General features: G+C 43.6%; 1 protein-coding gene across 2 annotated transcripts in view; it reads right to left on the bottom strand.

The window, feature by feature from the left end:
• LOC138769641 (probable pleckstrin homology domain-containing family N member 1) overlaps positions 1–27,548 on the bottom strand; it is a 41,297-nt gene that overhangs the window by 945 nt on the left and 12,804 nt on the right. For both annotated transcript variants that reach the window (XM_069948238.1, XM_069948239.1), the window contains 9 exons: positions 16,463–16,519; positions 13,175–13,321; positions 11,883–11,969; positions 10,117–10,189; positions 8,082–8,224; positions 6,122–6,268; positions 2,103–2,189; positions 1,714–1,789; positions 396–472 (listed from right to left, as the gene is read on the bottom strand). In XM_069948238.1, coding sequence (XP_069804339.1) covers positions 396–472; positions 1,714–1,789; positions 2,103–2,189; positions 6,122–6,268; positions 8,082–8,224; positions 10,117–10,189; positions 11,883–11,969; positions 13,175–13,321; positions 16,463–16,519 — 894 coding nt within the window. The remainder of the gene's footprint in view (positions 1–395; positions 473–1,713; positions 1,790–2,102; positions 2,190–6,121; positions 6,269–8,081; positions 8,225–10,116; positions 10,190–11,882; positions 11,970–13,174; positions 13,322–16,462; positions 16,520–27,548) is intronic.

Genomic DNA, 27,548 nt, shown 5'->3' with positions numbered 1-27,548 from the left:
GCATCTGCACAAAACTGGCATGTCAGCTTTTCGTACGGACACTAGGGATCCCAGCTGGAGTGTATACCACAGGGGAGATTTATCAAACATGGTGTAAAGTGAAACTGATTCCACTTTTCATTTTCCATAGAGTCTGTGAGGAATGAAAGGTGGAATCTGATTGGTTGCTAGGGGCAACTGAGCCAGTTCTACTTTACACCATGTTTGATAAATCTCCCCCTATGTGTATACACTCCGGCCAGGATTCCCTCAGACTGCACTGTTGGTATGTTGTGTATTAATCACGGTCGTTGTTTCAAATTGGCAACAACGGCCATGATTAATACACAACTTAAGTTGTGTAAACATGGCCCAAGGACGTACAGATCATCTATTGAGAAATATATAGTACGTACCTTCTGTAAATGGAAAATCCATTGACTATAGTCTTCAGGAGTCATACATAAGATTAATATAGGATCCATAAGATCACCTGAAATGAGATTTTGTTTCAAACTTTTTTTTCCCATTTCAAGATCACAAGATAAGGTCCTGACATTTTGCCTAAACCATGGAGAAAAAAAACTCCCCCTCTTCCCACTCCGCCCATGAAGTCTTAAAAGAGGAAATTCCAGCTTCCTGCTCAGTGTAAGCAATCCAGTTTAGGCCACATATAGCTATAGTAAGGTATGACTTACTATGACTAAGGGCCACATATAGCCTGCAATGTACGAGCATGGAATCTAAATAAAGTTACAAAAATTGGTTGCTAGAATTTTTTTCTTTTTTTGCAACAGTATATATGATGCTATGTCCATCTGAGTAGATCATCAACTATTATAACCTGAGGAAACACATCCAAAGAAGAGAAAGAGTAAGCCTAAAGCAGAACAGGTGCACACCCGAATAATAGAAAATGAATATATCTTTATTAAATAAACATGATTGGTGTTATAAAACAGCAATTGAACTAGAATCCCTATACATGATTAAAAACAATTAAAACCAAAAACAACATAGGAGAACCAGACAATACAATGAAATCCCCCAGGGCCACAACCCAATTGTACATGTAAACCAACCTTCCCTAATCAATAAATAGCTATGTGTGCAAGAGAAAAATCCATGATATAAAGTATAAAGTGCTGTGCCTCAAAGTGCAAAAATATTATATCCTATTGCAATATCAAATGTCAACCAATATTATATATTGTGAAAAAATCCAAATACAGAAAAGAGAATTGAACAAGAAATTCATATCACCATGTGCACAGGAAGGGAGGAGAAATTGGGGTGACCCATGATGCCTCACACGTTACGAAGTTCCTGGTGGACGTAACGCGTAGGGCATCATGGGTCACCCCAATTTCTCCTCCCTTCCCGTGCACATGGTGATATGAATTTCTTGTTCAATTCATTTTTCTATATTTGGATTTTTTTGGGGGATATCTACTTAGTGGATACTACCTACAGCGGGGGGATACCTACAGGGGGATATTACCTACTGGGGGGCTAACTACTGGAAGGGAGCCTACATGGGGCATACTACCCACTAGGATTCCTATCTGCACAGAGAGGATCTTAGCACTCTAACTTTTACTTAGGTTTAAAACTTATAAATAACATATTTAGAATTAAGATTAAAACTTACATATACATACACTATGATACTGATACTTTTTAGTTTCAAGCAATTCTTACAAACACTTACCATTACAATCAAGTTCACTTTACCTGAAATCTGAAACTCCAAGCTCTCGTTCCACGTAAGACTTTCCTCAACATGAATAGCATTCAATGGCAGAGTACCCTGAGCAACAATAATATATCATTTCACCATTTATTATAGAAATATATTAGAATTTTTTTCACAATTACAACCAGAGCGCAATCATGGATCCATCTCGATTTGACCGTAAACCATGGATGAAGGGGGTAAAGCCATAAAAGCTTTGGAAGTAGTCATTCTTTGGAAGGAAATACTATGGAACAACACGACCAGTTCCCACCTGCACCAGAATGCTCACAAGGTTGCTTCAAATGTTGGCTAGAATAATGAAGAGAGTGCTGGGATATAAGAGATAATGCATAGTGTGGGGGAGGAGAAGACAAAGAGAGGTTACCTGATGTATAACTGAGGTTTTCTTGGCATCAACTGAGAGGAACACTAAATCTTCAGGGAATAACACCATAATGCGCTCTTCAAACTCCTATGGAATGTGTTATAATCTATATTATTACACGGGATGTAATCAGAAAGCTCTTATATTGTAAGTTGTAAATATATTACAGAACATAAGTGTCCTCCTAAGGTTAGGTTCACACTGCGTATTCAGCATCCGTTTAACGCATGAAAAAAACGCATGCAAAAAACGCATGAAAAACGGATTGCAAAAAACGGATTCATTTGTGTGCGTCCGTTTTTCCATTGACTTCCATTATAAAAAAAAACAGATCCGTTTTTTTTGACGGACCAAAACGGACAAAGAAACGTTGCTGACCCTATTTTTCTGGACGTTAAAAAAACCGGATCCGTTAAACGGATGCTGAAAACGCAGTGTGAACCTAGCCTAACATGTCTGTTTCCACAAACACTAGGGTTCTCCATAAATTCCAGAGCATCTTTTTTGGAGAGTAGCACCTTGATCTACAGCACGTTTTATTCTAAGGGTGCCTTCACACCTACCATATCGCAGCAGAGGATCCGCAGCAGATCCGCAGCAGATCCGCAGCAGATTTAACTAAATGAATGAACACAGCATTAAATACGCACTGTCAAATCCGCTGCGGATCCGCAGCAGATTTGTAAGTGCGGATTTGATGCTGTGCTCATTCATTTAGTTAGATCTGCTGCGGATCCGCAGCGGATTTTCTGCTGCGATACGGTAGGTGTGAAGGCACCCTAAGGGTGCCTTGGTTTGCAGTGAAATCCGCTGCAGATCCATGAAGTGTGAAGGTCTATGGGTTACATATTACATATTTTCATTCCACTGCGGATATGTGACCCGGCCCCTTTAACCCCCCACCGCCCGCAGCCCCTGGCCTGAAGCATAAATTACCTGCTCTGCGCCGCAGCTGCAGTAAAGCTCCTGGCTCCCCTCGCTCCCCATCAGCCAATCAGGGCTGCCGTGCACTGATTGGCTGATGGGGAGCGAGGGAAGCTGGGAGCCTCACACACAGCCGCGGCGCAGAGCAGGTAATGTATGCTTCGGGCTGAGGCTGCGGGCTACGGGGGGGGGGGGGGGGGGGTTAAAGGGTCCGGGTCACATATCCGCAGCGGATGTGACCCCATAGAACTTCAGTATACCAAAATCCAAAGCGGATTTCGCTGCAAATCGCAGTGTAAAATCCGCTGCGGATACGGTACGTGTAAAGCTACCCTAATGGGGTATTCCGACCACACAATAGTTATAATAGACTAAGGGTGCTCTAAAAATAAAAAAAAGACAGCATACTCACCTGCCCTGATCCCCCACAGATGCCAATCCAAGCTGAGAGAACAACCTAATATCTATATACAAAAGCACCAAAGCACACTAGAGAGATAAGTGTTGAACGAACCTGTCAAAATGTTCGAGTTCAGCAATGTTATCCAAACCCGAAAGATCAGCATCTGATTCCCCAAGGCTGCAGAAGTTGGATGCTATCCTAGGGAGTCCTGGAAAACACGGATACAGCCATAGGCTTTCTTTGTTTTAACAGGTTCGCTCAACACTAGCAGATATGTCTGTGATCTATTCCTACCCAGAACTGTATCTACAGTATAATACGGGGATTTTCTCTACATCTGGAGAAAAAGATTTCTGAAGTGTAATAATATTATAATTTATAGTTACTAGATACTGATCCAGTTATAATCAATTACATATTTTGTGTCGGAAAGAATTTTCTTGATGATTCAAAGATGATTCACACTCAAGTTAGCCGGCAGCGACTTCCACGTACAGAGAATGTCACAAATACATTCCCCAGACCATAACGCTGTCAGATGGCTGCCAATGCTGAAAACAGGAAGTGGTCATAATAATGTCACTCCATTGTGTCATTACCACTTTTAAGCAAACATTAAAATTTAGAAAACTAGTCAAAGCAATGTTTTCCCTATGCTGCATGTTGATACCTTGTTGGGTACTGGTTATTACAAAGTGATGCCTAATAGCATATGGGAGATGCTAATGCATCTCATGGGAGACGTGTGTGTATGTACAACCCTACTGATAGTTTCTCTTTAAAGGGATACTCCAGTGAAAAAAAAAATCTTTCCAACAACTGGTGTCAGAAAGTGCCAGAGATTTATAGCTTCTATAAAAAAAAAAAATTCAAGTCGTCTAGTACTTATCAGCTGCTGCATGTCCTGCAGGAAGTGGTCTATGCTTTCCAGTCTAGAGAGCAGGAGAGGTTTTCTATGGGGATTTGCTACTGCTCTGGACAGTTCCGGATATGGATAGAGGTGGCAGCAGAGAGCACCGTGTCAGACTGGAAAGAATACACCCCTTTCTACAGGACATACAGCAGCTAAAAGGACTAGAGATTTTTTTTTTTAAAGAAGTAAATTACAAATCTCTGGCACCTTCTGACACCAGTTGATTTGAAATATACTTTTTTTTTTTTTTTTTTTTTAGAGATGAGCGAACCGGGTTCGGGTTCGAGTCCATCTGAACCCGAACGTTCGGCATTTGATTAGCGGCGGCTGCTGAACTTGGATAAAGCTCTAAGGTTGTCTGGAAAACATGATACAGCCAATGACTATATCCATGTTTTCCACATAGCCTTAGAGCTTTATCCAAGTTCAGCAGCCACCGCTAATCAAATGCTGAAAGTTCGGGTTCGGATGGACTCGAGCATGCTCCAGGTTCGCTCATCTTTATTTTCTTTTTTTCACTGAAGAACCCCTTTAACTCCTTTCCTGCAGATGGACCCTACTCTGAACCTCCGCGATCCTGGCTGCTTTCTGCAGCCTGGAACCGCTGCTACTAGCTAATTAGAGCAAAACGGAAAAGAAATCAAAAACAAAAATTAGCCCAGGAGGGAAGGGGTTAAAGGGAAGCCATTAGTAGGTTCATACACACACACACACACATCTCTCTGCTCTCACCAGATCTCACACATGTGCAGAAGCAGCAGCTTGGTGCGGTTCATGGAGCTGTTGTTGTGCAAGCACAAGATCTTATGAATATATTAATCTGTACATACAAGTCAGCAGGCAGGCGGGATGGTGCACTAATGCACCAAATGGGTTAATTTACAAACTGTGCTGAGGAGGAAAACTTAGATAACTTAAAGGGGTTGGCCATGTGACCATGCCCCGCCTCCAGTGTCCTCCCTAGGAATACACAGGCTCAGTGGACACTGAGGGTGGGGCATGGTCACATGCTCCTCCATGTCGGCCATCTTAAGACAGACCCACCACAGAACAGGGCAGCACAGCCTGGAGGAGGGGAGCCTGATTTTTAGCTCTATGAGGTACACAGGGAGCTGCTGTCAGTATATACAGTGAGAACACTTACTAATACTGTACACTGAATAATTTCACTATACAGTGGCCAACCCCTTTAAGGCGTTTTTTTCTTTGATGTTCTTTATTTAATGATGTAACAAGTAACCGTGGAGGCCCACACTATTATGATCACTGTTCACAACAAGGCTCCTGCTTACTTTAGGCTCCATGTGCACATCCAATAAATTTCTGGACCCACATGATTTTATTAGGAATCCTTCAGGTTTTCTTAAGCATAGACTCCTATGTGAGCATCTAGAATTCCGGACAGCTACAGATGCCCATTTGAAAACTGGCCGAAATTCCAATGTGCTTCTAGGTAGCCTGGACCAGCATCAGCACCCGGGCAAGTGTCACTCGTCGCTGCTCCTGGCCCTAAACAGTTAAATGCAATGCAGCGCTGTGTTTGACAGGGGGATGGGCCATTGGCTCCCCACCCTGTCAATCACTCTTTTGGCAGGAGACAGCATTATGCCAGCGAAGAGGACAAACTGTTATGCAGCAGGTAAGTACATAACCTACTCAGCGATGTTAGAGTACATAAATTATACAGTGATGTTGAAGTAATACTCTGGCAGCGACACCCATGCTTGAATCCCAGTCTCATGTACCACTCCTTCTAGGCCATGATAAAGTTGCACCTACCCCATCTATGGTGTGAGCCGTTTGCACTGCCGATAAGAAGATGACATGGCCCATGTGCTGGATGGCTTTTCCTTCCCATTTCATGATGGGGCACGATATCAGATATCTAACAAGTTCTCTTCTCTTCCATAACTGATCACACGGAATCTTGCAGAAAAAAAAGTTTAACAATTATGTGAACAAACTTTATATGAAACATTCGATTTAGAGATTGTGAAATATTTCATTTCTCCTGCGGTGGCGCTGCTGAGAAATTGAACTGTTTCTACCCGCTGATTGTGGGTTCAAACCTTGTGCAAAAATGGTAGAATAGATTAGGCTTCATCTTGTTTTCGAAGCATATACTTTAATGCAAGTGATTTTCCTTTCTCTTGTTATAGGCTAGAACAATCAAACTGTATATATATATATATATATATATATATATATATATATATTATATACCTAATCAAATAGACACATGTCGTAAAGGTGATTTTAAGAAACTTTGTAATTGGGTTTATTAGGCAAATATGGCATTATCTGCATTCAAAAAGACTTTCCCCAGGTCCCCCCCCTCCTCCTCTCTCTCATTCACTGCTCATTATCAGGACATCTCAACTCTTTTACATCAGTCGAGCCCTGTGTAACCTATGGAAAGGGGAGAGGGGAGGGGGGAGGAGGGAGAATAGTCGCCAGCAGAGAGCAGAGAACAAAGGATTACACAATGGGAGCTGTGTGAAAGCCGGTATTCAAAAGTCAAAGAGGTCAGTGCTGACTTCAAAGTAGATAGCCTGGTGATGTGGCTGTAAATTAACTCTTTGTTGTCCTGTTTTGGTGCCTCATCTCCCTCCACCCCTCCCCTCTCCATAAGACAACCATTTAGACAGGGGGGGAGAGATTCAAACTACTTTTTCATTTTAAAATGCATTTTTCGCTAATTAATCCAATTACAATGTTTCTTAAAATCTCCTGTACTATTGATTTCTGCAAAAAAAATGTAAACGACAGTGACACTGTGGTTTGAAATAAAGACTATTCTTGTCTATCTCTTCCTATAGTGATGTAATTATACGCTACTGTATAGATACAGGTACATTTCATGCATGAACAAATAGAAAAGCAGCTTCTCCCCATTGCTTTACATTCCCACCGCACTCAAGGCCAGCCATGCAGCTAATGGGATGATAAATGCTGGATCTGAAATCTGCCGTCTTGAATAAATGGATTATTGTTACAGTTACATCAGGAGTGACAAAAACCATTTTGCACTTAAAGGTTCTGCTGCTGAGTCAGTAGTACGTAAGCTATATGTCTATAGTCTGATGGTAAATGTTAATGTTTATCTAAAAATAAACTCAGTTATTCTTTTTCTATTCCTTTTATTCTTAAAAAAAAAAAAAAAAAAAAAAGCTTTGTTATAAATCATAGATGCATCAGTCACTGGCAGTTTATTCTACTTTCTTTTTGCTCTATACTGTTGTCTTCTGGGATTTGTCCTTTTAAGTGTTGGGAAACATTGCCATCTGGTGGACTCATAGCAAACTGCATTTTTAACAATTTTGCTTGTATTGCTTACTTATTTACTGTCTACAATAGTTTGTTCTTTGGTATATCACAAACTATGGCTGGTTCACTTGCTAATAACTTTGTTATAATATAATGACAATTAAGATGGCTATAATACATTTCTATTTTAGCATTCATATTCATTAGAGATGAGCGAACTGGGTTCGGGTTCGAGTCGATCCGAACCTGAACGTTCGGTATTTGATTAGCTGGGACTGCCCCAGGTTCGCTCATCTCTAATTCATATCCACCTGTGGGTATTGAGACCATAGTAAAAATGATAAAATGGGGGCAGTTCCTAGCATATAAATGCTTTAAAGGTATCTATAGAGACAGATTAATTTCCCATATATTCCCAACAAAATCTGATTCTGTTATGTTGGATGCTCATCTGTGTTATCTGGGAACTCACCAGATACGATAAAATACTGATAGTGGGAGATACTGAAGGGTAGTGGGTATTTGCCTCTTGGATGTGTTTTTGTAGAGCTGAAATCCATTGACTTCTCTCGCTGGAGCTCAGACAGGACACTTGGCGCGGCTCAATCATTGGACCTCAATAGAAAGCAAAAAAAGATGTTGAAGTATAAGTGGAAGGAACAATTCAGCTCACCGGTAGAGATGAGTGAACCTTGAACATGTTTAGGCAGTAGCAGATTACAACAGGTCCTTTTCAGGCGGTAGCCCATGGCCCTGAGCTCCTGGGGGCCCAAGGCCATAAAAAAAAACTAATACTTTCAGTGGTGTATTGTCTCCTGGCTACATATCTGCCATGATTTGCCCAATTTTTTTTTTTTTACCACAAATCAATTCATCGTGATATTATCTATCGTGTACTATGAACACTATGCTAGTACTGCCATAATTACAGTGTGGTGGTGGTGGGGGGCAGGCTTGGTAAACAGCCCGGGGCCTATGGTAAAGTTAATCCGCCCCTTTGTTTAGGGCATGCCATAAGCTGTTTTCCAGGAATCTCTAGGGCTGCCTCCAACTTTTTTACCCACTGGTTATCAAATGCAGCACTCTCAGGCTCATCTATACTCACCAGGTACCATGGGCTTTGAGGTGACGTTCAGAAACAAACAGGCATAGCACTGCTGCCCATTTGTTCAGTTCTCATTCATTTAAAGGGAATCAATGAAAAAGTCCCAGAAAAAACCTTTATCCTGAACGCCATGCCTTATAATAGGGTATTTAAATAGACAGTGGCATTATAAAGGGAATCTGTCACTAGGTGAATAAAGGCAGCATAAATTAGTGACAAAAAAGCTGAACAGATTGGTGTATTACTTACATCAGTCTCTCCAGCCGTTCTCCCAATATGCAGGAGAATGGGTTTAAGGCCACACCACTAAATCTGCCCTCAAGTTGCTTATTGACAGCTGTATGCCTATATATAGTATAAAAGATGGACAACTACCAGAATGTGCTGTGTTCATGAATATCAAGGACTACTGAGCTCACACACATAATGGACAAAAAAGAAGGAGACAGCACTCCATGACGAGGATTAACCAGATAAAACAAAGGGGACTCTTGAGAAAGGAACCGGAGCGGTTCCCAAACGCGTTGAGTCTTTTAATAAATTTTATACACATATTTTTTAGTTTAATTATTTTTTTGTTGGACCTGCGCCCTCACACCCGTGTGTTTGTGGTTGGAGGAATCGTTGCACACACATAATGGGGAGGACTACTTATGTTATTCAGGAGGATATCTCCGAACGTTCAGGAATCATGCAGCTAACCGTGGGTGAATCTTTTTTTAGTAATTACACTGTTAGCCAAATCTGTAGGGGTCCTCTACATCAAAGTTTAACCACATTGGACTGTACGTACATATCTTTATTACTAAGACTAAAGTGATTTTAAAGGTTATTCCGAGACTTTTGCTTAGTATTACTGCTGACAAAGCAACTACAAAAGAGAACTGTGACTAAATTCAAAGCATCCACCCTAAGTACTGTAAGTGCACCACCCTGTGCTATAAGAGAAGTCACTGCCTGCATTTCTGCAAAGACACTTTTAGTAAAGTTTATCTCTATTTGCAAGTTACTCGTGTCTGGATTGTTTATTTGCACATATAACACCATGGGTACACCTTCAGGAACCTAACACCAGTGAACCCCAGGGTCAAAAATGTACCCCCTTGTGCAGATCCCCACCAACAAAAGCTACTAGGTTCCACAGGAGGGATCTCCAGGGTTAGCCAGCCTCAAAGCTACGGGTGACATCTCTAAAGTTTCTGCCCTCAGCTGTCCTGACTACCCCACCTATCATCCCACTGGGATATAGATAGATAGATAGATAGATAGATAGATAGATAGATAGATAGATAGATAGATAGATCACCCACAGGTCTGTACCCCCAGGGACTCCCCATCTCTCTACGTATAGTCTGTATACATGGTTATACCGTATAAAGTATAAAATAGATTAAATACTTACCACTAACCTCAAAGGTATATCCAGTATTTGACTTTTCACAGACTACACTCATTCCTGATAGAGGAAGAAGGCCCTGAAAGAAAAAAAAAGCTTCATGGTGAGAAATCATTCATCACCTTTTTATTTTTACAGATTTTTTTTATAGACAGGAAAGAGCTGCATTGAACCCCCTAGGACTGGGCCTTTTGGGCACTGGGGTAACTCCATGAAGCTGCCTATAGTTCAGTGTAGTCGCCCGTGGGCAGAAAAAAAAGTTTTGGCCCCATCATTAAATATTTAACTCCCAAAGGTTGATGGAGATGATGAATTTTGGGCAGCAGATGCTGGTGTCAAGCAGGAACTCACAACAGCAGGCATCGGCATTCACTTTCCTGAAGTGCAATAGACGACGGCTTCCAGCACCTTTTGATTGCTTACTTGTTCTGCTATTAAGAAGAAAATTTGAAAAATGCTACTGCTCTTTGCCCAAGCCTCCAGCTTCTCCAGATCCCTATGTAATATGATATTATCCTCCTCTGTAGTGATTACCCAGTTTAGTATCATCTGCAAAATGGAGATTCTACTCTGTAGCCCCTCTACAAGGTCATTAATAAAAATATTAAAGAGAAGTGGACCCAACACTGACCCCTGTGGTACCCCACTAGTAACTGTTACCAAATCAGAGTATGTTCCATCAATAACCACCCTCTTTTTTCTATCACACAACCAGTTACTTATCCATTTGCATACGTTTTCCCCGAGTCCCAGCATCCTCATTTTATAGTCCAACCTTTCATGCGGCACAGTATCAAATGCCTTTGAAAATTCACAATGTCCATGTCAGGATTGTACTGTAACCTGGTGTGAACTGAACCTGTTTTTGCTTCTGTGTGCCACACCCGCTTGCTTCTCAGCTATCTGGCAATGCGGAAGTTAATCTGATTTTCTAGGAGACTTGATCTTTCCAGCTGAGTAGGTCTTTAGACTGACAGGAATCTCTGCCTATCTGGAACCTGGATATCTGAGCGCTGGTCCAATGGGGATTCGGACTGGGCTCTGGTTCAGTATAAAAAGGAAGCTAAGACAGAGTTCCAGTGCTGGTTATTAGCTTAATACCCTGATCCCAGCTTCCCTTGTCTACTCCTGCGATCCCCACTCCTAATCCCTCTGTTTTGCTCGACTTGATCCCTGACCTCCTGCCTGACTTTTTGACTACCCGTTTGCTTGCTGATTTTGTACTGCATTGCCTGTTTGGATTTTTGACCCGGCTTGTTGGACTATTCTTTTGTGTTGTTTGTCCGTCTTGTTCCGTGTGCACGTATTTAGCGCAGGGAACGTCAACGTGGTTGTCCACGGCCGCCTAGGGCCGACTGAGGCAAGCTGGTAGGGACAGTGGGTGGGTTCAGACCTAGGGCCCACTGTCTTGTCGTGTCTGTACCTCCCTGTCCTGACAGTCCACAGCCTCCTCCGGTCCTATAACTAAGCTTGTCATAGAAGCTGATCAGATTAGTCAGACAGGACTGATACCTGATAAACCCATGCTGGTGCTGTGTTATAACATTTTTTTTTTTTTTATTAAGATACTCGCATCTCTTACAAACCCCTCAAATATTTTACCCGTTAGATGTTAGACTTACGGGCCTATAGTTTCCAGGATCACTTTTTGACCCCTTCTTGAATATTGGTACCACATTAGCTATGCACCAGTCTTGTTGAACAAACCCTATCATTATAAAATATTTTAATATAAAAGGAAAAAACACTTTTACTGTTATATTGTTCATTACCTGATAAATAAATCTCCTTTCCTTATGATCCATGGAAAGAATTAACAAGTGCAGAGGAAACAAAACCATGAAGCATTCTGTCGATTCCTGTAGAGAATATATAAAAGTGTTAGCTTAAAAATACATACTGTACGTTGTTCAGTCTTTAACTAGGTGGTCTTTTCCTACCACAGTGAATTGACACATAGCTTTCAATCAGCAAAAGGTGGGTGGAAGGAAAGTCTGCATCTTATGAACATTTTAAAGGGGCATTTCTGTGCGAAAATAAAACATGTTTTGATGGGGATTCTGTAAAAAAAAAAAGGAAAAAGTGATACCTGCCTGCCTACCCCTATTCCCCCATAGCTCTTCTTCAAGCCCAAAGGGTCGCTCTGTTGTTGCTTCTCCAGGGTTCTGAGATGAAAGCATGAAACAGAGCCCTGTCTTGGCCAGTGGACAGGCAGGTCCTGCTCCAACCTCTCACCTCGGAATCAGGGAGAAGAAATTACTAAATAAGTTATTGACCGCTTCCTTGGTGGTCTACAATAGCATTTCTTTTTCGGTTGGTCTAAGACAATGGATAGGTTAACTTAGCTCATCAGGTGTTTTACGTTAGTTAAGGGGGGCATGCTCAAATTTCTAGTAGAGGGGTTCATGACAGCTTTTCTGAGATTTAATGCTAGTTTTCCTGGTGGTCTAGGACAGTGGTTGGGTAACTGCTCTTTTGATTGTTGTCCTAGGGTAATGGAAAGGTTAATACTTGCTATCTAGTAGTGTACACACCTCCTCAGGCTCTATTGATGCCCCCTTTGACAGTAAGCTGAGTCTGATGTGCTCATCGCATATTTTTTCCATAGCCCCAAAAAATCTTAGTATAAGAAATACAAATACATTTTCTTGCTACTGCGAGTCTTTAATTTTTTTTTTTTTTTTTTTTTTTTTTATTAGTATATCTTGTAAAGGATAGAAATTAGAAGAATCTTTGATATTATCTTTATTCGTTGGTTTAACTAAAATAATTTTTTAAGAACATCCTATTGCTCTTTACTCAAACACCTTGTGGCTTGCAAAGCCAAGCTGCAGATTTCTGTATGCAGAGCTGTAGCTAGGCTTTGCTTCATCTAGGCAAAAGTTCAGTTCGCTGCCTCTATTCAGTATGTAAATATCCTTGTTGGCATCCAGCACTCAGGGCATGAGACCTGGAAGCGTCCGCAATAGCTATACCCCCGCTGGACAGACTATAAAGCCAATTATATTTATTCAGTTCAAATAAAAACGTCTATTAAAAATTCAATAAGAAGAAATATGATTACCTCTGTGTGACTGATCTGCATGACAGCCAGGGATGACATGACCACATTTCCATAAGATCTGATTCCCTGTCCTTCCCAGCCTTGGATGGGCTCTATTAAAATCATGTGATTTAGTTCTTCTCGCGTTCTCCCCCAAAAGAGAATAGGCTGCAATAAATCACATCACAGACAAAGTATAAAGGGGTTACTGTCTCTTATACTACGGGTGTTACTTTGGTTATTTTGAATATAAAAGTTTTTTTTTTTTTTCCTAATTTTTCAATCTTTTCAATCTTTAACAAGGTTACAGAAAGGCTTTGTTGAGGATGGAGCAGGTTTCTCAGTAAATCCACTTTAGTTTCTTTGTGTCTTCTCCAGCTTGTTCAGCTTCTTCTAAGGAGTTAATTGACTGGCTAACAGTTTTTTGTTGTTTTAATTTACTCTTTTTGGAGTGCAATGCCCGGTTGTGACAATTCCCAGCTCCAGAAGCTATGAGGCTTCCAGAAGAGCCATGAGGCCCTTGTACATCTTAACTAGAGATGAGCGAACGGCCGAGGTTCGGGTTCGTATGAATCTGAACCCTCGGCGTCTGATTTCCGATGTCTGCAGCCTCCGTAGAGAGGGTGGATACAGCCGGAGGACCACCTGGAAAACTGGGATACAGCCTATGGCTATGGCTGTATCCCAGTTTTCCAGGCGGTCCTCCGACTGTATCCACCCTTTTCATGGAGGCTGCAGACATCGGGAATCAGACGCCGAGAGTTCAGGTTCATACGAACCCGAACCAGGTTCGCTCATCTCTAGTCTTAACCTCCCGGACTAAACTGGCCTAGAAGAGCTATGAGGTCCTTGTACAACTTAACCTCCCAAACTAAACTCGCCTAGAAGAGCTATGAGGCCCTTGTACGTCTTAACCTTTCAGACTAAACTGTCCTAGAAGAGCTATGAGGCCCTTGTGCATCTTAACCTCTCAGACTAAACTAGTATGTCCCCTCTAGCTTATCCCCCTTGGTGTCCAGCGATATTCTATCCCACTGCTACAGATTGATTTCCTAAACAGTAAATCCAACCATGATGGGATAAGTTGACAGACCTATTTACACTTCTTTCAATAAAATATGTATAAAAAGGAAGAGGACATCACGTATGCAGAGATGTCATATCTCTGTAATGACAGCTTCATTTACATATCAGTTTTATTTTATATCACTTGGTTCAGATTATTTTATTTATGACTTTCTTAGTTTCTTTGCCATCTTTTTCTCTTTTCATCATGTTGTCACATATTACACTAATGGGCCAAATGTGCCTCCCAGTCTACAAAGAACATTGAGGCTTGGCTTCAGATAAGTGACGTCTTCTGTCAGATATTGAAATTTTTGTTTTTGTCTTTTATTCATGACTATGAATAAAAATGACTATTATGACTTGTTTATTACAGAGTATAGCTCTATATTGGTAAGTAAGAAAAGTAAAGTTTTTTCTAACATTCCAACCCAACATTCCAAGAAAGATAAAAAGTGTTATCTTCAAAGTGCAAATTTTAACCCATGAGGGAATGAGCATGCTCAGTGTCCCTCTTATCAGCATTAGAGGTGACTGTCATATTAATGGCTCCCCAGATCATCACAGCAGCGGTTGGGGCAGTGTGTAGCTCAAAAGTAAAGGTAGGATTGAAGATCTCAATACAAGGTCTCCATTCCTGAACCTCACCATCCTAAAGACTACCTGGATTTGTCCCTAAGATGATACGTTTCCACTCTATAGTAATCCAGGTTTCTTATTCATGGTCACTACTCCCAAAACCTTCGAACAGCTTGATAAGGGTGGCCTCTCAGTCCAAGGTCTGTCATCTAGGTAAAATATAGTTGTATACGTTGAAGAGACATGTCTAGCTCCTCATGATGTAACATGTTTCAAGCCCCTCTCACTGCTTTAACTTATTACTAGTGTTGAGTGAACCTATCAAAGTGTCCAGGATTGGCAACGTTATCCGAACCCAAAGGCAACCAACTATGGCTGTATCCATATTTTCAAGGACTCCTTAGGGCGGCATCCAACTTGAGCAGCTGTGGGGAGTAAATCGATGAACGTTTGGATTCAGAAAATGTTGCCAATCCCAAACATTTTGACAGGTTCGCTGAACAATACTCATGACCAAGAGGTACACTACCCAAAAGTACCCTCTGGAAGGTTTTTATTACGGCAGCGGAGGAAGCACTTTTTCACCCTCTTGAGGCAAGACCGGGGGGGGGGGGGGGGTTGTGCCTGAGGCGTACACCAGGAAGAAGGTGCACTGGCTCCCTGGTGTACACCTGCCATATCCCCCGCTCGCCTGATGGATGGAAGAGGGGGCTGTGTAGATTTGGTGCACCGGGTTTGTGCCTGTTAGTGAATTCAGCCAGGGAAAAGGGGTGGGGGCTAATTTAAGACCGGCGTACAAGTACACCGGTCTTAATAAATGTCCAACCCTGTGTCTCTTCAGACTTACATATTGTAGGTACATGTCTACTTTTACAGTAATCCAACATTTCATTGTGTGTATAATTAGGAAGTGATATCCTCTGTCAGAATATATAACTGGCAAAAAACATAACTTAGGTCACAAGAAAAAAAGATGCAAAAGAAAAGTAGACTGCCTTTTCCATTGCAGTAGTAGTGGTTGGAGTTGTAAGGCCACCTATCAGGGCCAGATCCAGGTTTTAATGGCCATTGTATGACAGAGTGACAAGAGACTCTCCGATGTCTTAGGGGGTTTTCCATTGAAAACTAATATCCAATCCTCAGAATAGGTCATCAATATCTGATCTGCAGGGTACTGACACATGTCACATGGAAACAGAAGCAGAAGCAGAAGGCAAACTAATGGAGCCTGGAGCGCATAGCACTAAGTTACTGCAGTTCAGCCCCAACAAACAAACAAACAAACAAACAAGGCAGAGAACAATTATAAGGAATATGGAGGAGAATCCACAGCACCATATTGTGAAGTTTTTCCTTCTATCCTGCTAAACTACACAGCACATGACAATAAAGAGCAGGAATGGGACCTTACCCATCCAGATGCCCAACCTTTCTAATGCCATACCTAGCCCAAGGTTTTTTACCTGCACCCCTGTCTTGTCCTGCCAATTGCCATCATCAGTTGCTCCCATGGGCATCAGATCATGGGCCTCAGGGTCGTTTTTTAACGTCTAGCAACACCCCCGATGATGGTTTGAGAACAACCCATGTATGTTTCAATAACACAGAACACCTAATTATAGTTCCTTAGTATTGCCTAAAGTTGTAAATGTGATTAGGACATACCTTAGACACAAACTGTGTATGTACTGTGTGAATTTCAGCCTTGCCAGTGCTCAGGATCTGCAAAAAGATAAATCATACATATCAGGCTTCTCCTAGCATACTGATAACAATAATTATATGGCAACTTTTATTTAGAACAAGTTAAGAGAAGTGTGCACTTATCATTACCTGACTTCAATAGATCTGGTCTATGGGATTTTCTCCTGTGTCATGCATAGGGCAGGATAAAGCAGCGCTCACACACACATTTAATCCCGCTCATTCTAATGATTGGTGGGTTTCTAATAGAGATGAGCGAACTGGGTTCGGGTTCGAGTCGATCCAAACCCGAACGACCGGCATTTGATTAGCGGGGGCTGCTGAACTTGGATAAAGCTCTAAGGTTGTCTGGAAAACATGGATACAGCCAATGACTATATCCATGATTTCCACAAAGCCTTAGGGCTTTATCCAAGTTCAGCAGTCACTGCTAATCAAATGCTGAAAGTTTGGGTTCGGATGGACTTGAGCATACTCCAGGTTCGCTCATCTCTAGTTTCTAACCATAAAGACCCCAACTGTTCAAAACCAATGGCGGGTGCGACAAATGATGAATAAACCGAAACTTGTTCAGCTCCTTCTTAGGGACAACCCCCAACGGAGACACAACCAAATCTTGTCCTTCACCTCCTGCTTCAAGTGGGCCCCCAAGGGGCCCTCGAAGCATACGTACACCTCCCCCTTAGCCCTATCGTCCATCCGCACCCAGTCCACCTCCTTATGCTTATCAGTCTGAACCACCACCGCCACACCCCCTGAAGGCCCTGCCAACCCCGCACCCGCCGAACCGTCCACCGAGGCCCCCACCGGCGCCTCACCCCCAGCCGCTGCCGCACCAGCATCCACCCATGCCGCAACCGGGGAAGAGGCCATCCCACCCCCACTCACGCACCCTGCTGCCAGAAACGCCAGAAAACCCGCAAACAACTCCTGCCAATTCACAAACTCACCCCCAAGCCCACTCCTAATGCCAGCGCCACTTGCGAAAGGGGCAGTGGGCCCGCCCCCCCGGGAACCATCCACCCCCCCAGACAAAACAAGGGATAACTCAACAGGCTGCCCGGGTGCTGTGTCCCCGCCAGCCGGAAGAACCGGAACTCCATGCAGCTCGCTGAAGTCGTCCTCCTCAACGCCATCATCCCCTTGGGAGGGAGTAGGAGAATCGGAGCCCAAGAGAGGGGCAGACGGGGCTGGCGCAGGGGCCCCCGCACCCCTTACCGCATGCAGCTGAGCCAAAGGACCCACTGAAGGACGGGCCGATACCCTGGGTGGGCGGGTCGGAATCCTGGGAGGGCGGGCCGAAACCCTGGGTGGGCAGGCCGAGACCCTGGATGGGCAGGCCGAGACCCTGGATGGGCGGGCCGAGACACTCTGCTCCTCACCGTGGCCGACATCGTCCCTGCGCCCGTCCCTGAGGCCGGCGCGAGCGATCCTGGTGCCCACCTTAAGGGGGCGGAAGAATGGCGGGCTCATACCTCGGGGAGCCGGCCGCAGCGCTCACCGCACGCAAACTGGAAGGGGGGTGGGGGCCGCGAGCCCGCAGCCTGGACCTCCCCCTTTCCGCTGAACCCGGCCGCTTCCTGGGATTCCTTTCAGGCCAGGGCCCGTGACCCTGGGCGGCGGGAGGCGGCACCCGGCCTGGAGGGTCCCCTGGGGGGCTCCCTTGCTGGCGCCGGGTCCCAGAGCCGACATTGGGGCTCAGGCAAACTGGCGGACAAGACCGCCGGACACTCCGCTGGCAAAGGGGGGGGAGGAGAGGGAGCACAAGGAGCAGGCGGGGAAGCTGCTGCAGCCGCAACACGGGAGCCCGCCGCCGATCCTTCACCAGCAGCAGGGGGAATCGGAGGACGAATGGCAGCCAGGACCTGCTGCTCCAACCATCCCGGATCAGCAGTGGAGGCAGCCGCCTCACGAAGGTCTTCCAGTAGGGCCGACAGCGACATCTCGGGCCTCAGGTAACACGCCGCTCTACTCAGCTAACTAGTCGCTCTCCTCCCGAGTGTTAAGTGAGGAGAGCGTTAGCTCCTATTTGACCCCTCAGTCTCTCGCTTCCTCCCTCCCCCTAGCAACCCCCTAGCAACTCCAGCTCCTTCCATCCCCCTGCACCATTAACCCTATCAGGCCTGTCTTCCCCGTCATGCCGGCTTTCCGCTCACTGTGGGGTGGGTCGCGTCCAGCCTTACTGGAAGCTTTGTGGGAGATCAGAACACATAGTTATGTTGGGGGCTCAGTGTGTGGAAGTGACCCCAGAACAGCACTAACCTGTGTATGTATGTATATATATATATATATATATATATATATATCTCAAGAGAATTTATTGTTCTTTGTGTAGTGGATTTGGTCAGTAACAGTGTGATGGTATGTTGATAGGTACAGTATGGTGATTGATTGATATATCAACATACCATCACACTGTTACTGACCAAATCCAGTACACAAAGAACAATAAATTCTCCTGCCCCTCCATCATCATACTACTACCTTCTTCTTCCTCCTGCCCCTCTATTATCATACTACTACCCCCTTCATCCTCCTGCTCCTCCATCATAGTAGTACCCCTCTTATCCTCCTACCCCATTATCCTACTACCCCCTTTACCCTCCTGCCCTTCCATCATCATAGTAGTTCCCCTCTTATCCTTTTGCCCCTACTACCATACTACTACCTACTTTATCATTCCCCTGCCCCTTCATCTGTGTTTAAAACAAAAAACAGCTATACTTACCCAGGGCCGGCCTTTGGGGTGTGCGATCTGTGCGGTTGCACAGGGTGCATCACTCCCGGCCAGCAGGGGGTGCTTGGGCAGAAGAGACAGAATGTGTGCTGCTGTCTCTGTCTGTAGGAGCGCCGGCACACTATAGGAGGAGGGCGCCGGACGGCCAGCAGGGGGAGCGATCGGGGCGGACAGACACAACATGCATTATGTGATGTGTCATGCTGTGTATGTCTGTCCGCCCCGATCGCTCCCCCTGCTGGCCGCCCGCCACCCTGCTCCTGCAGACATACAGCGCTCCTTTCTACACCAAAGATAAGTATACAGAGCTGCCTCTCTCTGCCCGGGCGCCTGCAACGTCCCGACGGCCAAGTGGACCAACGGCCGCCGATGAGAGGAGACGCACGGTGGGAAGCCCGGTGAGTTAAAGTGTATGTTTTTTTGTTTTGTTTTTTTGCATGTGTGTTTGTCAGTGCCTACATCGGGGGGGGGGGGGGGGGGGGGGCAACTACCTACCTACAGCTACCCACAACTACCTACAGCTACTTATAACTACCTACAGCTACCTATAACTACCTACAGCTACCTATAACTACCTACAGCTACCTACTTACAGCTACCTGTAACTAACTACCTACAACTACCCACAACTATCTACAGCTACCTATAACTCCCTACAGCTACCTACCTGCAGCTACCCACAACTACCTACCTACAGCTACCTATAACTACCTACCTACAACTACCTATAACTACCACAGCTACCTATAACTACTTACCTACAGCTCCCTGCTTATATGGTGGCATAGAGCTGCCTGACTACTATTTGGGGCATGTATAGGGCATACTGCTTATATCTTGTGTTGAGTATTGTCTTATGTTAATGTATTATTATTTTTTAGTTGTATGTGGTATTACAGCTTGTCTCTATTCACATCAATAGAACTGGGTTGTAATACCACACACAACCTAAGGACTGGGATGAAGCTTTTCATGAAAGAAAGTAGCCATGTCTTTTTGAATCCTGGATAACTCCTTTAATAGGGTTGTCTAAAATTGGAAAATAACAGCTACTTTGTTACAGAAACAGCACAGTTGCAGCGACAGCAGCAGCCTCTGCCCTGTATGTCTATCTATCTATCTATCTATCTATCTATCTATCTATCTATCTATCTATCTATCTATCATCTATCTATCTATATATATTCTATCTATCTATCTATCTATCTATCTATCTATCTATCTATCTATCTATCTATCTATCTATCTATCTCCTATCTATCATCTATCTATCTATCTATCTATCTATCTATCTATCTATCTAAATCAGAAGAATACCGCAGCACTCATGGGATAGAATTCAACACAACGTGTTTATTTCCCCAAACCGCGACGTTTCGCTCTCCACACTGAGAGCTTTTTCAAGCAGTGTGGAGAGCGAAACGTCGCGGTTTGGTGAAATAAACACGTTGTGTTGAATTCTATCCCATGAGTGCTGCGGTATTCTTCTGATTTATATTACTTATACCGGGTGGTCACTGGTATATACCGCCTGGCACCACATTCATCGCTACACGAGTGCTGCATTCATTCTGAATTTCTTATCTATCTATCTATCTATTAGTGGGTTGGGGTGGGGGGGGCGCCAGAAGACTCGCGCCGACAGGGGGCGGAGCTTCCCTGGACATACCCGAGACAGGTGCGGCAGCGTCCGGCCCTGGGGCCCACTGAGGACAGGCAGCATCACACTATGGCTGTCTGGGGGCTGCTGCTGGACGCACAGTGGGGGTGGGGGAGGGGCCCACCGGAGGATCCTCCGGTCCTCTGGTGGCCCAGTCCGACACTGCTGGGCGGGATGGGAGTGCCAGTGCCAATGAATAGCTATGCAGCCTGTTACTTTAGAGACTGGCTCTGAAGTTGCACCAGCGGCTGCAAGGAGTGGGGAGAAGGCAAGAAGACACCGGGGAGCATGGAGAGGTAATTTATGAACTTTATTATTACACTTGTAAAGCAAGGGCTGCACGGACATCGCTAACAATATACACAGCCCTTGCTGCACAATAAAAGTGTTGATCTAGAAGATTGGGGCACATTTACTATATTGATCAGGCCGTTTAATACGGCCGTTACTGTGCTGCATGCCTGCCCCTTTCCATAATCAGTAACACACACAGAGCATACAGAACAGTCAAAGCCTCCTGACCACAAAGAGGGTTGGACTAATGTCTGCCATTGATGAATAATTGGGGACAGAACCTTCTCACATTAACCCCTTAAGGTCTGAGCCAATTTTCATTTTTGCACTTTCATTTTTTCTTCTTCATGTTAAAAAGGCCATAGCACTTGTATTTTTTCACCTACAGACCCACATGGACTCTTATTTTTTGTACTTGCAATGACAGACTTAATTGTTGCCTAAAATATGCTGCAGAATTGGAAAAAAATTATATGTATGGTGTGTTCACACCATTTGCCCTAGGGTAAAACTAACACGTTATATATGTTCCTCATGTCAGTACGATTACTCAGATATGTAACTTGCATAACTTTTATTTTATTTGACAGCTTTTAAAAAATTTTAATCTTTAAAAAAAAAACTAAATGTTCCTTATTTTGCTCTATTCCCATCCTTATAACGCTGTTATCCTTTGGTCTATGGGGCTTGTTGAGGTGCCATTTTTGAGCCATGGTCTATACTTTCTATCGGTACCTTGTTTGCGTATATGCGACTTTTTGATCACTGTTTATTACACATTTACTGAATTTCATGCAACCAAAATGTGCAATTTTGCACTTTAGCGGATTTTTGCGCTTACGATGTTTACCGTGCAAGATTAGGAATGTTTATTTTCTTATTTATTTTTATTTAATTATTAGGGGAGGGGATTTTTTATTAATAAAAACACTTAAAAAAACGTTCACATTAATTAAAAGCCCCCTGGGGGACTTCTATATACACACACCACTGATCTCCCATTGAGGTTAATGGTGTGTATATAATAGAGCACTGATCCATTGGATCGGTGCTCTATTACTTTGGTCTGCTGCAGACCACATCTATAGAATACCGAGCCGGCATCAGCGTTATTTCAACGCTGAGGCCCGGGTGGGTAAGGAGAAGGGATCCCCCCACTAGACCCCTACGGATATGCACCGCAGAACATGTCCTTATTAGCAGGAGCGGCGATCGTCTGTGCCCACTAATAGCCGTAGTCCCAGGCTGCAGAAAGCAGCCGGGATTTAAGTGGTTCAGAGGGGGTTCGCGCTGCGGGTCATGGGTCGTTAAGGGATTAATCTAATGAATGGTGCCCAAAAAAAATTGTCTGGAAATTAAAACAGTAATACTAATCCTGTTAGCCCCAATGGAAGTGCAATGGTGACATCACTGTGCATACGAGACTATGACCAATCGCTGACCTTAGCACTCACCACTTGCCTACCAGCCGTGACCCGGGTTGCTGGGACTGGTACTGAACCTGCTGGTGGACTCTTGTGTTTTGGGGGCTACTTGTCACAGTGGCCAGGAGTGTTAACACCCACCCCCGGACACACCACAACCAGACCTTAGTTAGAACTGATGTGAGGTGCAGAGTCTAGGTGCAGGTGCGGTGGCAGAGATGGCAGAGCCCCACTTTAAACAGTGTTCAACTTTACTTAGAAAAATATTATCTTTAGTGCAATAAGAGTAACAACAGTGCTTTAGGTACTTAACTTGGTAATATCAACAATAGATTGTAAGGCAAAACAGGTAAAGGAAGAAAGAGAGTTGTAGCAGGTTTCAGGGACCAGAAAAGAGGGCTCCTTGCCTAATGTAGTGAGTACTCTGCCAGGATGTGGTGAAGTGTATATCTATAGTGTCTTAAAGAACTCCTTATACTCACGTATAAATGAGTCTCAGTTTTCTCAACTGACTGCCTTCTGCCACTCGAGTTCCCATCCTGATTGGTAGTACGAATCCCAGGCCTTTGTCTCTGGGTATAGCTACCTAGTAGTTTCCTTCCTACTCAGCCGAGAGCGGCTGTCTTGCACTGTGCACTACTGTGGTGCAGTCTTAGAGTTCCTCTCCTCTCTTTAGTGGGTTTACTGTCCTGGGTTTAAAGGACAACTCCCGCGGGACCCCCCCAAACAAAAAAAAACACAGACACACACAGACACCATACTCACCATCCCTCCGGTGACGATCGCCACTCCATTCGCCCGCCGTCCGCCTCACCGTCACCGCCTTCCAGCGATGTCTCTGATTTCCGGGTCCTGGGGATGGAAAAGGCTGCCAGTGCGCTTGCTCAGCCAATCAGGGCTGACGAAGCTGGAAGCCATGTGATGCGCTCCAGCCAATGAAAAGGCTGCTGGTGCGCATGTGCACCAGCAGCCTTTTCCGTCCCATTCACTCTCTATGAAGACGCCGAGGAGGAAGAAGACCCGGACCACCCCCGGCTCTGACGTCGTCGTCACCAGATGCCGCCCGGGAGAAGAGGACCGTGACGATCGTAATAGGTAATGTATATATTCTTTAACTTCCGGGCGGGGGGGTCGGGGGTCCGAAAGTGGGGGAAGGGGGCCAGACCGGGTATTTAACCACATTACAACGTTATATAACTTTGTAATGTGTGTTAAATAAGCTAAAAAAAATTTTTTGTGGGAGTTGTCCTTTAAGAATCCACGGCGTAGGCAAGGGGGGGTTGCTCTTTTATCTCCGGCTTCCCTGGGGTTTAAGTCTAGCAACACATAGTTAGGGTTACTAGCCCTGAAGGAAAGAAGCTCTCTCTTTCTTCTCTAGCTTCCAACTAGCTAGAAAAAAGAGGAAGTTCAGTGTACCGGAGAGGAAGTGTGTGTAGCTAAACCTGACTTTGACTGCAGCTCTGGGAGAGTGTGACACCTAGTGGCTGGAGTAGGTAACAGCAGTTAACTGTGACACTGAATAGAGACGCTTTTAACTAGGTGTAAGAAAACTCAACAGGGCATTCAGTATATAGAGTTTACCACTGCTTTTGACAGGAGTCCCTACCACTTTTCACCTTTGCACTTTTGTTTTGTCCTCCTTATGTTTAAAAGGCCATAGTGCTTGCATTTTTTCACCTACAGACCCACATGAGCCCTTATTATTTTGCAACACCAATTGTACTTTGCAATGCCAGACGTAATCTTTCCATAAAATATGTTGCAAAACAAAACAAAACAAAAAATTGTCCTGTAAAATAAAAGAAATTTATTTATATCTATATATTATCTATATTTTGTTTCCCTTTGGGGGTCGTGTTTACACTGTTCTTCCTATGGTAAAACAGACATGTTATCTATGTTCCTCAAGTCATTACAATTACAACAATATGGTGGCTTTTAAAAAATTTAAAACTTTTTTTTTAACTATTCAATATTGCTTTATTATAAAATTATTATTTTTATTATTTGTTGGTGTATGGGTCTATGTCATTTTGTGAGTGTCAGTTTTTGCACCATAATCTGTAATTTTGATCACTTTTTATTACAATTTATTCAGATTTGACGTTAACAAAAATTCACAATTTTGTACTTTGGCGAGATCAGGAATGCCATAATGTAAAATTTCCGGTGACTGTATTCAGCGATAGCAAATGTTTATTTTTTTCATTCATTTATTTATTTTTATTTATAAAATAGGAAAGGTGGGGTGATTTAAGCTTTTATTATGAGATGGCATTTTTTTATTATTAAAAAGAACTTTTTTTTATTGTATAAACTTTTAACCGCACTAGAGGGCACCAATGTACAGTAGCCTGATTTTACATAGAGCTCAATGCAGTACCTATATACTGCATTGATCTATGTGATTGGCACTGGACTACTATGGGCTGTGGAAGCACATAATAAAGCAACGCTGAGCAGGGATCAGCGCCATTGCGACGCTAAATCCCAGCCCAACAGGTAGCACAGGTCACCCCCTTTTGATCACGCGCACTGAGGAGGGTTAATATACCCACCAGACACCTGGGAAGGCTATTTCAGGGGCATTAAGGTGTCAATCTATTTATATATTTTTAATAACATAACAAAGGAATGGCACAATATACTGTTCTAAAAAATGATGTTCTTTAGTTGCTTTAAATAAGAATATATGTGTTTGCAAAAATGGACCGGAGTGGTGATATGTTCTCCTTTTTTGACAATTTTTTTCTTGTTAGAAGGGTCCCATGACAATAGGGTGGTCAAAAGATGTCTCCATTTAACCCTTTAAGGACATGGCCCATTTTCGTTTTTACGTTTTCGGTTTTTCCTCCTTGTGTTTAAAAGGTCATAGCACTTGCATTTTTCCACCTAGAAACCCAAATGACCCCTTATTTTTTGCGTCACTAATTGTACTTTGCAATTACAGGCTGAATTTTTGCATAAAGTACACTGCGAAACCAGAAAAAAATTCAAAGTGTGGTGAAATTGAAAAAAAACCCGCATTTCTTTTATTTGGGGGAAATGTGTTTTTACGCCATTCGCCCTGGGGTAAAACTGACTTGTTATGCATGTTCCTCAAGTTGTTACGATTAAAACGATATATAACATGTATAACTTATATTGTATCTGATGGCCTGTAAAAAATTCAAACCGTTGTTAACCAATATACGTTCCTTAAAATCGCTCCATTCCCAGGCTTATAGCGCTTTTATCCTTTGGTCTATGGGGCTGTGCGAGGTGTAATTTTTTGCGCCATGATGTGATCTTTCTATCGGTACCTTGATTGCCCATATAAGTCTTTTTGATCGCTTTTTATTACATTTTTTCTGGATTTGATGCGACCAAAAATGCGCAATTTTGCACTTTGGGATTTTTTTGCGCTGACGCCGTTTACCGTACGAGATCAGGAATGTGATTAATTAATAGTTCAGGCGATTACGCACGCGGCGATACCAAACATGTTTATTTATTTATTTATTTGTTTACTTTTATTTAAAACCTGGGAAAAGGGGGGTGATTCAGACTTTTATTAGGGGAGGGGGCTTTTTACTATTAACAACACTTTATTTTTTTTTTTACACATATACTAGAAGCCCCCCTGGGGGACTTCTAGTATATACACTGTGATCTCTCATTGAGATCTCTGCAGCATAGATATGCTGCAGAGATCGATGAGATCGGCACTCGTTTGCTTTCGGCTGCTGCAGCCGAAAACGAACGAGTGCCGAGCCGAGGACGGCGCCATCTTGGACGCGTCCCCGGCCGGCATCAGTAACGGAGATCGCTCCTCCGGGACAAGGTCCCGGAGGAGCGATCTCCCCCACTAGACACCAGGGAAACGTTGCCTCCGGTAATTGGAGGCAGCTGTCAACTTTGACAGCTGCCTCCGATTAGCTAATTAGCGGGCACGGCGATCAGACCGTGCCCGCTAATAGCAGCGGTCCCGGGCTACTCGCGGCACCCGGGATCGCGGCACTTCAAAGCGGGGCCGCCGCGCGGCCCCGCTTTGAAGTGCAAGTGCGGACATATGACGTACCGGTCCGTCATATGTCCTTAAGAGGTTAAAACTCCTGAAAAAAAAACACCTGTACTGACAGGCGGATGTTTCTCGAGAATCTGCCCTTAAGCGATAACACATGATACATGTGTGAAATTTAATAATTTCTTATACACAATAACTTAATACTGTTTGCAATGATTCTGTGTTAAGTACAAGAGAAACTGTTGACCATGTGACGTTTTGCAGTGACTAAAGCTGTACATTATAAGTCCACAAATCAGAAGTTAACTGGGGGGAAAGCTCAGAAGCTACATGAGAAAATATTATTCGATTACTAAAAAGAGTAGTAGATGCTTGGAACAAACTTCCAGCTGGTTGATAAATCTATAGTAACTGAATGTAAAGCTGCCTGGGATAAACATAAATGGAATAATATAAGGGCAGGCTAGTTGGATCAGGGGGTCTTTGTGAGTAAGATACTTATAAGCTTAATTTCATGGAAAGTCACAGTCTAGGAAAACATAGCAAAGAAACACCCTGGGCAAAACTCATACACAGTGTCGCACCTAGTGCAAGACACAGCATATAGATTGTTTCTTTGAATGTTGTCTTTCAATCCCTGTGTCATGCACTGTCCCCTCAGGCCAACATGAGACAGAACAGAGTGGGGGAGATAAACCTGTGTTATCATTAGACTGTGTAAAATTGTACTAGACAGTCAAAAATGCATCAGATTCGTCACTGCCACAAGCTTTTTGGATTGTCTTGTCTCCATTTACACCATTGATGTATTAGTTGGCTGAGTTTTACACCAAAATTTGGTATATTTTTGGCGCATAGCATCATCACATGGGTTTTTATGCATACTGATTCCTATTTCCACTCTGAAATGATTCTTCTGGATTTTC

The sequence above is a fragment of the Dendropsophus ebraccatus genome, chromosome 12, assembly GCF_027789765.1.
Source record: "Dendropsophus ebraccatus isolate aDenEbr1 chromosome 12, aDenEbr1.pat, whole genome shotgun sequence".
Taxonomy (NCBI): Eukaryota; Metazoa; Chordata; class Amphibia; order Anura; family Hylidae; genus Dendropsophus; species Dendropsophus ebraccatus.
This window is presented reverse-complemented; position numbering and strand designations above follow the sequence as displayed.